This window comes from Procambarus clarkii, chromosome 14 (assembly GCF_040958095.1).
Source record: "Procambarus clarkii isolate CNS0578487 chromosome 14, FALCON_Pclarkii_2.0, whole genome shotgun sequence".
NCBI lineage: Eukaryota > Metazoa > Arthropoda > Malacostraca > Decapoda > Cambaridae > Procambarus > Procambarus clarkii.
This window is the reverse complement of record NC_091163.1, coordinates 8,384,676-8,396,586: the sequence shown is the minus strand read 5'-3', so window position 1 is coordinate 8,396,586 and position 11,911 is coordinate 8,384,676. Positions and strand designations below refer to the sequence as shown.

At 39.4% G+C, this 11,911-nt stretch overlaps 1 protein-coding gene across 2 annotated transcripts in view; it reads right to left on the bottom strand.

Annotated features, from left to right (window-relative positions):
* Positions 1–761: 761 nt before the first annotated feature.
* Positions 762–11,911, bottom strand: part of LOC123771894 (solute carrier family 4 member 11) — a 427,825-nt gene continuing 416,675 nt past the window's right edge. For both annotated transcript variants that reach the window (XM_069324327.1, XM_069324328.1), the window contains exons 16-17: positions 8,958–9,127; positions 762–6,399 (exon numbers count right to left, since the gene is read on the bottom strand). In XM_069324327.1, the coding sequence (XP_069180428.1) occupies positions 6,333–6,399; positions 8,958–9,127 (237 nt within the window). In that variant the 3' untranslated portion in view covers positions 762–6,332. The remainder of the gene's footprint in view (positions 6,400–8,957; positions 9,128–11,911) is intronic.

The following is an 11,911-nucleotide window of genomic DNA, read 5'->3' as shown; positions in this document are numbered from 1 at the left end:
CCCAAGCAGGCGTTTCATCCAATATAAATGTAGCTTGGCATACGCAAATTAGGCTGGGTTGATTGAGTCGTCTTGGCCTTACTTATGCTAAGGCTTCACAAGCCACAACCCTAGTGTACACAGGTTCCCACGACAGTGGTGGGCAGGCCAGGTGCCCACTCGTGCTCACGCTGTACGCCCTCAGTATGGCCTTGACTAAGATTCGCAGAGTATTGATGTGTCCATCTATAGGATCTGAACCTTTTACCTCAATCATGGTAGCTTTGAATTAAATAATCAGTTTACAAACTCCAAAGCCTTGAAAGGTCATCCTCAACCAAAGGTTATTATTTTTACGGCTACATTGTTGCATTGTGGAGCTCAAAATGTTTAAATACAAACTTAAGCTGCCACGATCAAGACAAATGGCACAGATCTCGTAAATGGGCATGTAAGTGCTCTGTGCATCCTGGGTAGGACAAGATGGGTGATCAGAGGGAGCAAGTCATTGGGTCCGCCCACTATGCCGAGAGACGGTAAGAATGACAGATGTAAGGAAGACCTGGCATGGTAGGGAGGAAGATCATGATTTACTGCAAACCAAGGTAAAAAAATATATAATTAAAAGAAAAGATCACCTGTAGGAAAGCATGTAATCCTGATAGAGCTGTAAGAATTTAAATTTATATGGCAATTTTATTTTTTCCAAGTTATGAAATAGAAAATTTATTAATATGGCTAAAACTTTTAACACAGGAAAATCATAGGTAAATTAAAACAGGTTAAAATAACATGATTTAACAGTTAAAAATATTTCTTATTGTGTACAAATTAAATTTAAAAATTAAAGAATTTAAACTAATTAGGCATTAAGATAACATAGGTGATGCATAAATAATAATAATAATAATAATAATACAAAAACTGCAAATAAGTTGCTTAAATGCTAAAAGGAAAAATAGGTACAAACCCACTTCCAATTCAATATAGAGCAGAGATAAACTGGCATTTTAAACTACAATACTGCAGTGAACTACGGGTAAGTTTAACCCTTAAAGTGTGGTTGTCGTTATAAATTGATTCGGGGGTAATCTCGCTTGTTTAATTAAGTCACTGTTTTACACAAATTATGTAAATATAGTTATAATACAAGTATATGGATGTAATGGAGTTAACCTAGGCACATGAAAAAAATCTGCTATCATTTCTCATTGCTTATTATAAATTACGTTATCTTGTACCACCAGCAGGGCAATTACCACCACATGACAATTTGGTCCCTCCTGATGGTGTTTGAATCCATTTCTGGACAATATTACCAAACTGCATCAAGAACATGCAATATAGGTATACACCTTTCATTGTAGAACCCATATACTGTATAGATACACAGTACTTAATCACTGTTTTTGTCAATTGTGTGTAAATAAAGAAAGTTATTCAACACATTGTATAAACTTTAGTGAAACAGCACACACACCAGTTGATTGACAGCTGAGAGGTGGGACAAGAGAGCCAGAGCTCGACCCCCGCAAGCACAAATAGGCGAGTACACACGTAACCCCTTATCGCGATCATCAAAGCTGCTTGGCGTGTCAGAAAATACACATCACCACTGCCTGCAGAGCAAGTGACCCCTTATCCGAACTTGGCAATCTCACGGTGTGCAAAAGTACAAAAAACATGGATATTTGTTTCGTGCATTTTCCTGACACTTTTTTTGGATGCAATTGTATCTTTCATTCATATTTTTATTTTTTGTGCATTGGTAGAAAGGTGCCCTTAATCATAGCCACACTTTAGGGGTTAAAAATAAATTCATAGATGTTAGATCAGATACAGTCGAAGAAAAAGTAAATTACAGTTTTCAACTATAAACATTTGAGAAACAATTACAAAAAACAATACTGTTGTTATTAACCCATTTTTAGATTTTATTAGGAAAATAATTTGAGCATTGGGAAAACATAATTAAAGCATTTAAGAAATTGATCACTTGCACAATTAAACGGCTAAGCTGACATGAATGCCAATTACGCCACGATGTACATTTTAAGATGACAGAAGACCTTGTATTAATTTTAAAGTACAGCTGCTTGGAAGGTCAATCTGGAGCATTAGTGAGGAATTTTCAACCTTTAAAAATGTAAAGTTGAGGCCAATTGGAGGTTCATCTAAATTATGAAATGCTAGAAAAATATAAATGAAGCAAATGTAAGAAAGGTATTAGAACAAATGTGTGGGAAGGTACATGAGTGGTTGAAGGAGGTGTACGATGGAAATATTGAGCAGACGGAAGAGGGTAGGGGTGCCCCCCCTCGAGCCACATCTACATCATAGTCGGGGGTTGACCAGGTTCACCAGGATCCATGGGATCTAAACTTTGCACGAGTGAACATTATGAGCCACCCGTGGTCATCTTAACAAGTTACTGTACAAAGTAAAAGCGGGAGGACAAAGGTAGGGAAGGGGGTTGCCCTGGAAATCTGAAGTCAAGGCTAATATATGGATCTGAAAATCAATGGTGCTGTGGAATGAAAAGATGTGGGTGGAGGGAAAATAGCATAAGGATGCATAGGTTGACTTTAGTAAGGAAATGGGGTGGGAGGAGGTCTTGCAACAGCTTCTCCTGCAGGCGCTGCCCATACAGCTACAGCCGACCCTCAATTGTGCTCGCCCAGTGTCTACCACACAATGTGTAGGGGATTGTCCATTACATTGGCAGCAGCAGCAGCCTGTAGGGAAGCTGTAGAATGGTTTTGTGCGCATCGCTAGTACACTTGCGTAAAACTTGGAGAATCATTATTATTTGCATTTAACAGTTCACCTCACAAGATTCGCCATGAGGCCGCCCACGATGCCCATGTGAGAAGAGAGGTTTGCATCCGGGCGTCTGAGTGGCGTGGGCCACCTCGTGTGCTTGTGGGTCCAGTATGGGTGAGTTTTGTCTATTATGTACATGTTGGGTGTGCATTTGTGTTTATAAATGTATGTGTATTTGTAATTATCTAATGTGTATATGTGGTGCATATGTTTGCTTAATTACCTAAATATTGTTGCAGGATAAGTGTTAAGCATATGATGTCCTGTCTTCCTTATAATTTTGAGAAAGTATTTTCATTTACTTTATTCCTTTAACACAAATTGCAAACGAACATTTTCATTTCTTGTTTTTGACACCTCGTTCTCTGATTTTATAAATGGTCTCTTGTTCTCAAGTTGCATTTGCGAAAAATGACATTAAAATTTTGCAGATTCCTATTGCAATTTGTACATGTCGATCGTATCACCCCCTCCCCTCTTCCTTCTGCCTACTAGTTTAGGCATGTTTCAACTAGTAAGAACATATGAATAGTAGACAAACAAGAGCGCTGATGTGATCACCAGATTTAAAATCAAGATGAATTGACAAAACTGATAGGGCGGAATCTTTGAAACCCACAGCTTCCATAACAGGAGACCATAGATTGAAACTTGAGAAAACAAATGTTCCAGAAAAGCATGCAAATTGCCTTTCACAAATAGAGGTGTAGATCAATTTAATAAAAATTAAATTAGTAGTAGTGTAGGCCAAGATCAATAGGAACTTGAAAATATCATGTGACAAAGATCACCGTATATGGAAGACGGAACTCCACATGTATGTTTGTGTGCGTGTCTCTCCAAGGCTGAAGGCTAAACACTTTGGGCAGCTTCACCCAACTTTTTAAGAAGACACATATGGGGATTGTGACTGTCATAAGCTAGTTGGGGGTTTGCCACATTCTTTCCCCATCCCATCCCTTCTTAAGAAATGTTACTTCCTTTTCCTTGCAATTTTGATGAAGTCTGAAATTGGGTAATTGTTTTCCATGGAATTTTTAGCATTACTGTATTTAACATTTTTGTGAAATTTATTTTTCTCACACACATGTATCATTACATTATCATTACATTACATTACATGGCTTAGATCAACGTTCCCACAATACTTGGCTAACTCTCAGGTACCTATTTACTGTTAGATGAACAGGAGCATTAGGTGAAAAGAAACAAGCCCAACCATTTGTCCCACCTGGGATTTGAACCCCGGGATTCCTTACAGTGAGTCGAGAACAACCGAGCTGTACTCGTCCACGTTACCATTTTCGTTTAACGCTTCCTTGTTCACTTCCTCTTCCTTGTCATCCTCACCATGATTTTGCTCCTGTTTTTTTGTTTTTTTGTAATTATTTATTTTGTCATTAGTCATGTTTTGAAAATTTGGGGCATCATTATAATCTATCTACTCATCTTTCAGCTTCTAATGTTTCTGTCACTAGGAAAAAGACTTGCTGCAGCCAAAGTTTTTCAAACTATTTCTCAGTGTTGTTAGCTTTACCTGGTCCAGGATAAAGGTAAAGTTAAAGCAGTTACTGTGAGGGGCAAGACCTCAGAATGGCAAGATGTCACCAGTGGAGTCCCACAGGGTTCTGTAGTCAGTTTGTTTGATATACATAAATAATTTTCCAGAGTATAGACTCATTCTGCTCAATGTTTGCTGACGAGGTTAAAATTATGAGAATGATTAAGACAGCGGACAGCAAGGGACTACAAGATGACCTGGACATGCTGAAGGAATGGTCCAACAAATGGATTGAATTAAATTCAAGCAAGTAGAAAGTAATGAAAATAGGCATAGGGAGCAGGAGGCCTGATAAAAGGTACCATTTGGGAGATGATAGCCTTCAAGAATCGGGAAGAGAGAAAGATTTGGGAGTTCATATCACACCAGACCTGTCCCCTGAAGTCCACTTCAAGAGGATATCATCAGTGGCATTTGCTAGATCGGCCAACATAATAACTGCTTTTAGAATCCTGTGTAAGATATAATTTAGAACCCTGTACAACACGTATGTCAGACCAGTCCTGGAGTATGCAGCTCCAGCACGGAGTCCATATCTAGTCAAGCAGAGGATTAATTTGGAGAACATTCAAGGTATGCCACCAGATTAGTACCCAAGCTGAAGGGTATGAGTTATGACTATTGGAATTAAACCTCATGTCACTGGAAGACAAGCATTAAGGGAGACATGATCACCACATACAAAGTTCTCATGGGAATTGATAGGGTGGACAAAGATATAATTTAACACAGGTGGTACTTGCTCAAGGGGGAACAGCTGGAAACTGATATATAAGTTTCATATAAGCCACAGAGACATTAGAATTTTTTTTCCAGTGTCAGAGTAGTTAACATATGGAATGCATTAGACATCGATATGGAGGAGGCTGACTCCATACACAGTTTCAAATGTCGATATGATAGCCCAATAGGCTCGGAATCTGTACACCAGTTGAGAGGCAGGAGCAAAGAGCTGAAGCTCGACCCCCACAAGCACAAGTAGGCGAATACACCCCTGGCTGTGCACAGTTCTCTCTCTCCCACCTTCCCCTCCCTCTCCCCCACTCTCGTGTCCCTTCCCCTACCCCCTCCTCTCTTCCCCATCTCCCCACCATCTCTCCTCTCACCCATTCTCCCCAATGACATCATCTCTCTGCACCCGTATGTCACCTCTCTCAACTCTGCTTCGCTCTCCCACTCTCTTGACCTTTCTTCAACTCTCTCCTTCTCCCCCCTTCATCCTCCCTTTTCAAATCTCCAGGTACCTCATACCAGCAGATTTGAAGGTGTAATGAATGGACATTCAGTAATGTGGTGTGAGAGATACCTGTCTCTAATAAGCATAAAATATCAAAATTCTATGGAAAACACAACCCTCGATTTAATTTCAGATGATAAACACTTCAGGGAAGTGGTTCTCGATAGATGTTGATGTGTCTTACAAAGTACGACACGGATTGACCCCAGCTGACCTATGACACTCCCACACCCTCACTTCTTCATCTTGGTACCATTGGGAGAAGTTAGCCCGAAGCATCAGATTTCCATCCTTGGATAGGCAGGCGCACACATTCTCATGTATTATATATAATACTGTACATGTATGTGTGCATGTATGTGTGCGTGTGCGCATTTATCATCCCACATGAACGTTTCATAAAATTTACTAAAACAGGCTATGCATTGTTTACAAACTGATTATGCAGTAGTGAGCTACACCCACTGACTATGAGGTTTGCTAACCACTTAATGATTGTATCTGTAGAACACATGATATCATCCAAGTCACAAGTCTTTACACTTTAATCATAATTTCTGCTGGTGAGGTCATTTACAGATGAAGGTCACACGAGGTCACCGAGACCATGCGAAGTTGATGGTAGTTGCCCAAACATTGTGAACGAGTGAAGCTCTTGCAATCAATGCGGCTTCACACCGATCACAAGAATTTGTGAAGGCTCACATGAAGGAGATGAGGATGCTGGCATCTTTACTGATGCTCACCATCAAGTGCTGCCAGGTATTTATCTTCAATTACCATTGGAACTAACTTGTGCCTGAAAACAAAATAAGACATGTATGTTTTTTAAGAAATGACTTTACATCAGCATAACATCAATTATTCAATGTAGAGTGCAAGTTAAGAAATGTTAGCTAATCTGAATGTGGAAAGAATTCAACTTATGAATAATTTATGAATAATCTAGAAATCCTCATAAATTGAAAAAATTAATGGTTCAAATAATACTACATCTAATACATTGTGGGTATGATATCTAAGGATTATATTGATGTGAAGGATCTTTCCTCTTGAGCTTAAAAGGATAGAGTACTTCCTGTATGCTAAATAGGATACAAAAAAGATTTAATGGAACAAAAGAACTATTTTGTTGGATAAATTTTACTGGATATGTGTAAGCCAGGCATGTGTTCATAAGCAGATGGATGTATAAATTACCTGAATTTACCTGAGGGTCACCATCTCTAGTGGCCCTCGATGGAAACAGGAAGCAGAAGGCTTGTCAAAGTTTTCCCTATTATTCATCGACATGTTTTCTGCTTGGATTTTAAACTGAAGTACCATCTTATTGTTACGAAGACGCTGGTAGTACAATCGGGTTCATTCCCAACTCACAATTGGGAGTTCGGGGTTTTAGTACCGGGCAGGACATAAATGGACGGAGACATTTCCTATCACTTAATGGCATAGGTTGGCAACACCTAGGAGCAAATAGATGCCCCAGGAGTTAGTCAGCTTGCTGTGGGGTTGCATCCTGGGCGGGGTCAGTAGTTCAACCTTGAGGTTATCTCAATATATCAATACCAGCCTCAATACCTGGCTGTCTGTCCCCTGACATACTGTAATAAATTACTATTATTTATGGCTTTGGTGAGTATGCGATGGGTTTATAATCCTATGGTTGAAAGAGCATCTCCTAGTGTGTGTACTACATTGTGGTTTATTGAGCTTGAAGCCATTGCTGTTTTTGAGAGTCAAATTGCAGCTTTTAAAGTAGTGGTCTGGATTAATATCTTGCAATTTGTTTAATATTTTAATGGCCTTGGTGAGATCAGTCCTCTCATGTTTGGTTTGTTGGGCTGTTTGTCTAGAGCCCCTCAAGCTCTAGACTAAGAGCAACAATTCATGATGCTCTGCCCTTAACTATTTTTTGTTTCAAACCAAGTTATGTTATAGTGAAGGTGAGGTCTCCATGCTTCGATTAAGTGAATCATACCTCCTTGGGTTCTTTTCTTTTTCAGTCTAGTGTAGTCACAAATATACAGTACTGTAAATATTCCATCTGTAGTTTAAAAAAACACTGATTAACAATTAGAGAATTTTCAGTAAGCATCAAGGTAGTTCCTAAAACAATGTAACTATGAATGATAAAAATAAAGGAGCACGGATGTCGTGGGGGAAAATATCAGGTAAGGGAGAGAATCTTATATGAGAGGAAGGAGATTGGGGGGATTGAGGTCTTGGTGAATGGGATTTTGATTTGAAGAGTTATGAGGATGATGGTACCAAAACAAGGACGTGGAGGATAGGGCTCAGGAGGATAGGAATAATGTTGTGGAGAGCAGATAATGTTCAGTGCCGGGGGGGGGGGTGGGGGGGGGGGGGGTCTGGGGTCTGGAGGGGACTGGCTTTGAGATTGAGAAAGTGTGCATTTGTGTGTGTGTGTGTGTGTGTGTGTGTGTGTGTGTGTGTGTGTGTGTGTGTGTGTGTGTGTGTGTGTGTGTGTGTGTACTCACCTATTTGTGCTTGCGGGGGTTGAGCTTTGGCTCTTTGGTCCCGCCTCTCAACTGTCAATCAACTGGTGTATAGATTCCTGAGCCTACTGGGCTCTAATCATATCTACATTTGAAACTGTGTATGGAGTCTGCCTCCACCACATCACTGCCTAATGCATTCCATCCATTAACTACTCTGACACTGAAAAAGTTCCTTCTAACGTCTCTGTGGCTTATGTGGGTACTCAGTTTCCACCTGTGTCCCCTTGTTCGCATCCCACCAGTGTTGAATAGTTTATCCTTGTTTACCCGGTCGATTCCTCTGAGGATTTTGTAGGTTGTGATCATGTCTCCCCTTACTCTTCTGTCTTCCAGTGTCGTAAGATGCATTTCCCGCAGCCTTTCCTCGTAACTCGTGCCTCTTAGTTCTGGGACTAGTCTAGTGGCATACCTTTGGACTTTTTCCAGCTTCATCTTGTGCTTGACAAGGTACGGGCTCCACGTACTAGGTACTGTGTGTGTGTGTGTGTGTGTGTGTGTGTGTGTGTGTGTGTGTGTGTGTGTGTGTGTGTGTGTGTGTGTGTGTGTGTGTGTGTGTGTGTGTATCTTGTGTCTCTGGAAGGGAAGAGGAGGAAGATAGCTATGTGCATGTTCTGTACATATTCATACATAGTGTGTTGTGGTGCCGCTTCCTAATAATGATGCAGCGTATACAAGATATAGTGAATGAACATGATTCATTTTGAATATCCTTAACCTCTTCCAATATTGTTCTAATAATGGAGGTGGAAAATAAGGTATGGTAATCATGATGTGCACCATTATCATTTATTTTTCTCATAGGAGAAATCACATGTTATAAAGGAAATAGCTCATTTACCTAATAGGTAGTAAGAGAAGAAGAGCGACTGGGAACATCATCTTGAGATAGGGCCAGGGAGCAAACCCTAAGGAGCACATTACTAGCAACTGGACAACTTGGAGTCCTGTGAACTTGTGAATTTTGCGCTGAGGGACACGCCGGATGTAGTGATTAGGTGGATATGCTGCCTGAAACATACAAAACATTGGTGGTAATAGGACACACTTTTATATTTTTCTACAACCTACTTTATTTTATCTCAATCATGGGAGTGCCTTATATGAACAATGTACTCAAGTTTTTTGTAAACTACTGTAAATCAATAATAATTAAATAATTATTTATTTTAAAAGTTTTTTAATTCGAATAGAGTACTCAATATTGTCTAGCAAAAGTATATAGAATTATAGGATTTTGTATAAATATTGAACAATACTGGAATGGAATTGGCAGCTTCCTTTCTCCCAGAAGAGTCAAAATACCTCCATCATTTACAGCATTTGCCTAATAGCAAATATTATTTGATAGCTATGAATTTGCCTGATAGCTCTCAGGCAACCTTTCTTGGCATGATAGTTGCAGTTCTATCTTTGCAGAGACCCTGCTAAAGATAGAACATCAAGGAAACTGCAGATGGCCTATTGTTGTGCTCGACACCATAAGGTATGAGCCCAGATGACTTAGGGTACGCGCCAGCTTGCTCCCTCACTAACCTGGTCGCAGCTCTGGGGCCACAGTACCTCTGATGGGCCCCGTCCTCGGCTTCATGCTTAAGCTAAGTAGTATTGGCTATTCCTGAAACATTAGTTCTGACTTCAGCTAATACTCTGTTATTGTTATTTTTAATCTCTTTTATAAGGGAGGTTGGTAATTCCTGGGATTAACTTTATCATTTGAACACGTACAGAGAATGATGACAATGTCCATTCTGTAGTGTGCACACAGAAATCGAACTGCATAATCTAAATGAGACCTAACAAGGGCACAATCAAGCTGAAGATTGACACTAGAGGTCTTTATGCATTGATGACTCCACATTTTTTTCACATTCAGATTTTGCAATTTCAACATTCTCCAGCTGATATTGGCAAGTATTATTAATACCTAAGGTCAGATTCCAATATTTTTCAGCATTACTAATAATAATAATAATAATAGAGCAATCACACTAACGTGACTGCACCAATGAGAAAATCCATAGAAGATGTGATAAGGATTTGAACCTATGTGGTGGGTGTTCACACGCGCACACCCAGACAATCAAGTCACAACATGGTCAAAAGGATTGCAACCTGGAGTTCTACTCAACACACAAGGATTTCCTGAGGCTTCCACTGAAGCCAGACCAGGATTTTCACACAATCCCTCCTCCCCACCCCCTCATGCACTCTGACTCTGTCATCCATGAATAGTCCACCTCTGTGAACATGGTGGTGTACATGGTACTACCCACCACATGGGTTTGAATCCTCATCACGGCTTCTATGGATTTTTGTTAAGACTAATATTAATAATACTAATACTGTAATAATAACTAAATTGTGTTGGAGACAATCAGCCTGTGTATATATACATGTTCAGCTTATATTGTATATAGGTCCCCTATCACTCCAAGATCAAACTATTAACCATCAGTTTGACCCCACAACAAGCTGACTAACTCCTGGGTACCTTCAGGAGGTGTAGGTAGGTACCCAGGAGTACCTACCTACATCGCCTACTTCTATTGCTAGGTGACCAGATGTATTAGGTGATAGGAAACACACCCAACCATTTCTGTCTCGCCCGGGATTCGAACCCAGAATTCTTGATTGTGGGTCGAGAACAAACCCAACTGTACTACTGAGCCCCTGCTGTACAGTACTATTGAGACTGCATCTGTGCCTGAATGCCGAAACGAGTTAGTTACATTTTAACTGAGGTTGTTGAGAGCAATGAGATTATAGTGTCAGATGAAATTAATTGTCTATGGTTGTATATTTTGCAAGTTTTAGCACCATGAGTATGAAGAACACTTCAGTTTGTATAGTTGCTGCCCAGTTACTAATTCTGACATTAGTCTCCATTATAATGCCATTGGGTTAAAATTCAACAATTGCACTTTCCACCCTCCCACCAGCAGAGCTGAGAAAGCTGCCAGAATAGATATTGTGTGATTTGTTGAAAGTTTGTAGATGACGAGTGTTTGAGAGCACCTTAATTTGACAGTGAATATAAGGTAAGGAGAACTGTATAATTACTTTAGTTTAGAAGTATTCTGATGTCAAACTGTGTTATTCACCAAATTATGTACAGTATTCTGCCTCTAGGTTTACATACACTTGAGAATTTATTTTGTTATTGAAGGTTGATAGGCCTAAAGTCCACAACTAAGAGAAGGGCGTCACCTGCTGGGGTTTCCTAACTATATAGTTGATGTGTTTGAGACACTTACATAAGTGACTCGTCTGAATCTATTCAGATCTACCCATTTTATGACACATGAGTTCTAACAATTCTGTAGAGGCAACATTATTTTCCCCTCCCATGCAGAAACATCAACTTTTCATATGACTGACTTCAGAGATTCTTCATTGATTTGAGAAAGGCCTCAAACTCACACATTCAACCACCAATGTTTGTACTTTCACAACCCTATGTACCTTCTTGTATAAATAAATATACCAAGTACCAGTACATTTATTATAGTTTTGCAAATTAATCACTTTAACAAGACATCCAGGTACAGTATAACATGTTCATTTTTCAACTCATGATAATGTATAATACTATATTAAAAAACTATCTTTCACGTATAACCTGTTATAAAATAATAATACCTGTAATAATTAATAATAATAATAATCTTGTCTACCTTCTGTCTATAGCATATTATTGTCTATCTTCTTAAATTGTCTTTTTTCGTGCTATTTCTTGTTCATAATACTGTAGTTAAAGAATAAAAATGCAGCCAAACATATATGATGTCCATA